The sequence below is a fragment of the Tupaia chinensis genome, unplaced genomic scaffold (genome assembly GCF_000334495.1).
Source record: "Tupaia chinensis unplaced genomic scaffold, TupChi_1.0 Scaffold144210_1, whole genome shotgun sequence".
In the NCBI taxonomy this organism is placed as follows: Eukaryota; Metazoa; Chordata; class Mammalia; order Scandentia; family Tupaiidae; genus Tupaia; species Tupaia belangeri.
The window spans coordinates 279,204-283,544 of NW_006204068.1; the positions used below are offsets into that span (position 1 = coordinate 279,204).

Genomic DNA, 4,341 nt, shown 5'->3' on the forward strand with positions numbered 1-4,341 from the left:
AGAGACAGAAAGCGAGAAATCACCCCCCAGGGGGGATGGTCACGCCGCAATCCCTTCTCCTCCATTCTCCTCTCGGGATCTTGGGCACGCACGCACACGCGCCCGGCGTGAGTTTTAAGCCACCGGGTCCAGGACACGAACCGCGGTCGACTACGTGGAGTCCAGCGACACAGCCATTATGCTAACTGCTGGTTCCCTGAATGATAAATTCTATTTTACTTTAATTTTCTGGTTCAGTCCTATAAGTATTCAGTGATAACAAAACAACTTCTAAATCACGACCCTAAGACTAGAGCACTAGTATTTAGAGATGAATACTGAGTGGGTATTTCTCATCTGTCCCCAAAATATTACAAGTTCTCAAAGTTTGAAATGGCTTAAACAAAATTTAGACACACTAGAGTGTAATAGGGGACGTCCATGCTGTAAGCAAGTCTTCTTAAAGCCGAGTTATCTGTGCATTTTGTTCCCATTGGAGTTGCTGAAAATATTTATTTGGTTTCAAGTTGTAAGTTTCTTGCATCTGAATTCTTGTTAAAAAGAAACTCAAATGTCTTAAATTTACAAACTACAAAGTAAAATGATCTCTTTACCTCAATACTAACATCTAGTAAAACTGGCTTGTTAAAACTGTCCCATTAGAACATGTAACCTTAGCAAAATAAAACAGATTTTTTTTGTTTTTGTTTTTGTTTTTTTGCCATAGATGCATGCACTCTCCAGAGAGAGACAGAGAGGGAAAATGAGAAATCGCCCTGTAGGGGGAACGGCCACACCATAATCCCTTCTCCTCGGTTCTCCTCTCAGGATTTTGGGCACACACAGCCATGCCCCTGGTGTGATTTTCAGGTTGCTGTGTCCAGGTCCAGGACCCTCACCCAGGCAGCCATGTGGGATCCTGTGCCTTAACCACCACACCACCTGCTGGCCCCAAGTGAGATCTTTTCAAACCACAAAAGGCTTTTTTTTTAAAAAAAGAAAACTCCAGGAATTCATGGTTTAGCTCAAAAAGAGACTTGTTATCAAATCTCCCCAATATTCATATCAGAACAGGGCAGCGAATCTACGTGTGGTAGATCAAGACCTTGGTGTAGCCCGTAATCCAGTGGACCTGGGCTGGCCTCTTGCTTGGCGGTTGTGGTGGAGCGCCGTTGCATGGCGCCCGCCCTCCTGTGCTGAGGCCTCAGTGTCACGGCCAGCCCTGAGATTGCCGTTCCTGCTCAGATCCTGTTCAGAACTCACCAGCGTGGCCAGGCGAGGTGTACAGAGCCCCGGACTAGCTAGGTCTCGCTTTCTTCTGGCCTGGGACTCACACTAACTTCCTCTTTCCTGCACCCACGCCCAGACCCCTTACATATTTCCCTGCCAGACCCTGTCCTTGCTCCCCAGTTCTGGTTCTGACTTTGAGGGCACAGGGCATGTGCTAAAGGCTTAGAGTAGACCCCAGGTGAGGTTCGTGCACATGGTGGTGTGCTGTAGAGTATTCGTGTTGGATATCAGAACACGTACCGTCACCTCCATCACACGCACTAAACTCTTTTTCTTTGAGAGATTTTTGCTATAGGGTGTGTGCGCTCGCTGGAGAGATAGAGACGGAAAGCGAGATATCCACCTCCTACCCCCATGGCCATGCTGCAATCCCTTCTCGCCCATTCTCTCCTGGGATTTGGGAGTCCAGTGTCCCAACCCCTACACCACCTGCTGGCCCCAAACTTCATTATTATTATTTTTTAAAGGTCTATTCCTAACCCTATGAGCACCTCTCACCCAGCCTGACATTGGCCCCTGTTTGATACGAGGAAGGATTCCCTGGCTCTAGGGCCTGTGCTCACAGGTGACGCTTCCATTAGCGAGACACCTGACTGCACTGCGCCCAAGCTGGCTACTGCCGCGTCCCACCGTGTCCCCAGATCTGAGGTTTACATTTCGTGAACCGTGTTTACTGTGCCATCTCTGTTTGCAGGACAGCGGGAGTTCAAGGATAAAGCGTGGGTGGGTGGGAGAAGCAGAATTTTAAACAGGGGCTTCAGAAGCATGGCTAAGTTTGTCTCTCTGTGTGTGTCTGTCTGCCTGTGCGTGCATCCATCTGCTTTTCAGGGAAGGCTTCCCGTCCCCAAGGAAGTAAACCGCAAGAAGACCAGCGAGATGGATGCTGCCCGGCTGACTCCACTGGGCAGCAGTGGTCCCCGCGCCCCACGCATCGGTCGCCTCCGCTCTTTTTAAGCGTCACACCTCCATTTGCATTACATATGGTGTGTGGGTATTGATGAGGTCATGGTATCATATATGGAATTTTTTTCTGTGTAAATCATCAAGTATATGAAGAAACTATGGGACTCTGAGCCTTGCTTTAGAGAACTGACAGTGGGCAACTAGGTATCATCAAACCAGTTTTTAACCATTCTGACTCAAGTGAAAACGCTCAGAATTTCACACTGTGAATCCACGTTTACAACCCTTACTGGTGGGCCTTCAGGCCTGGTTCGCTACAACAATGTCTTCCACAACTCCAACTCCCACCGTGCTCACAGGACCGGTCCACTCTTGCCTTTCATTCATACAGCTCCCGACTGCTTCATGCAGAGGCTGAGAGTCCCCATTTTTTTTTTTTTCATTTAGATGTAACAAGACTAGTAGTTTATGTTCATCGATTGTCTGTAGATCTCTATATTTTACCCATGTACTCTTTTGATGTATAGAAGTAGTTCGAAACTCATCGTTTCCTTGTGGTTAGTGACGAGATGCTGCCACAGGGCCTGAGACACTGATGAATGGTGCTATTTTGGATTTTCAACATGCTCCTTGGCGAGGTAGCTCTGATGGAGTTATTTTTTATTTCCATGTTCTAAGAAGGTGTTGGTACTCTGTTTCCCTGAATGTTGTTCTCTCGACTGGATTGACTTGTTCTCCTTGTGTCTTCAGTGTGGCTTTCTTCCCCAGTGCTGTAGGCTGAGTGAGTGCTACCAGCGCGCGGGAGACCGCCGTCTCGTGGGCTGGCACTCCAGGACGTGCGGTCATGGTAGCGGGAGCAATCACAAAACTGTAACTCCTTACCAAGTCTCCTCCTCCCCGAGGCCTCGCCTGCCTGACTTAGACACAGAAAAGCAATAATCGTACAGGCATTTCGAGGTGTCTCTTTGGGTTCTTTTTGTTTGAAAGGATATTTGGGGAATAAAAGGGCACATGTTTTTTAAATTTTTTTTTAAGTAAATGCCCTCTGGAAAAAAAACAATCCAACACACTGGCATCTGAGTAGGATACACACATTATGCCTTTTCCAAAAGTTAAGTTGGAAAAAAATGTCTTTTCAAAAGAATAATTAACAACGACAACACAAAGGCAGAGCACTCTTTCGGCAGTTTTGATAAGCAAGGTGTAGATTTTACATTTTTGTCCTTGCTCCCAATGAAACGGACAAACAAAAACTAAAATCAGATAATACCATCTACTCATGGAATGTTGTTGTGTTAGCCAGTCTGAAAGCCCACCTTAATTTTTATATAACTGTCTCTTAGCTCTTGCTTTGACAGGGCAGGCCTTGTTCTGAACTGTTTCTTCTGACCGTCGAACACCGATGACGCATGCGCTGCCCCTCTTCCTTCTCGCTCCCCACGAGCCTGAGTCCCTGTGCGCCCCCTCTTTGTTAGAATAGTTCTATCAGCTGTGTAAATAGAGCCAGAAACAGTATCTGCATCCGTGGCATTTACGTAGAGGTGCAGTTGTGGGCTGCTGGAAACGCAGGCCTTTGTAACCATGTGATCTTTACTGATGCGCTCATGACAAGTACCCAATGTATTTTAGCTACTTTAGTAGTATTTGTTCAATAAATATGCAAGCTGTAAACTAACCGTCTGGTGGCTCGTCACTGAGGAGGCCTCCTTTGAATGTCTTCACTGGTTCATGCTAAATTGTGTTCCCAGAGCCCCGAATGCCAGGCCAGTAAACCCCAGGGCAAATATCAAAAGGAAGGGTCAGATCTGCCTTTCATTGTCTGTTTCCCGTTGAGGGTTTTAGGAGATTAGGGGCCAGCCAGTAGCTCATTAAGATGGTATCTGCAGAGCTGCTCTGGACACAAAGGAGCGTTAGACCCAGAGCCTTTCTTTCCACACTTTTTCTCTTTTTTGGAGCATTCCTGCACACCTCAACATTTACACTCTTACATTCCATTAAGACGCTCTCTGGAGAGTCTTTATCTCCACCCAGAGATACCTGACCTTACTTTTTCATGGAATATTTACACAAAAGGCTTACATTTGTTAAGAGGATAAAACTGAGATACAGTTTTAACTCACTAAGGCTTCATTCATATATGCCCAGCGACCTAGCGGATGATACAAGAGG

At 46.6% G+C, this 4,341-nt stretch overlaps 1 protein-coding gene across 3 annotated transcripts in view; it reads left to right on the forward strand.

Annotated features, from left to right (window-relative positions):
* Positions 1-3,840, forward strand: part of NREP (neuronal regeneration related protein) — a 36,113-nt gene extending 32,273 nt beyond the window's left edge. For all 3 annotated transcript variants that reach the window (XM_027767371.1, XM_006166255.3, XM_006166253.2), the window contains one exon: positions 2,098-3,840. In XM_027767371.1, the coding sequence (XP_027623172.1) occupies positions 2,098-2,223 (126 nt within the window). In that variant the 3' untranslated portion in view covers positions 2,224-3,840. The remainder of the gene's footprint in view (positions 1-2,097) is intronic.
* Positions 3,841-4,341: the final 501 nt, after the last annotated feature.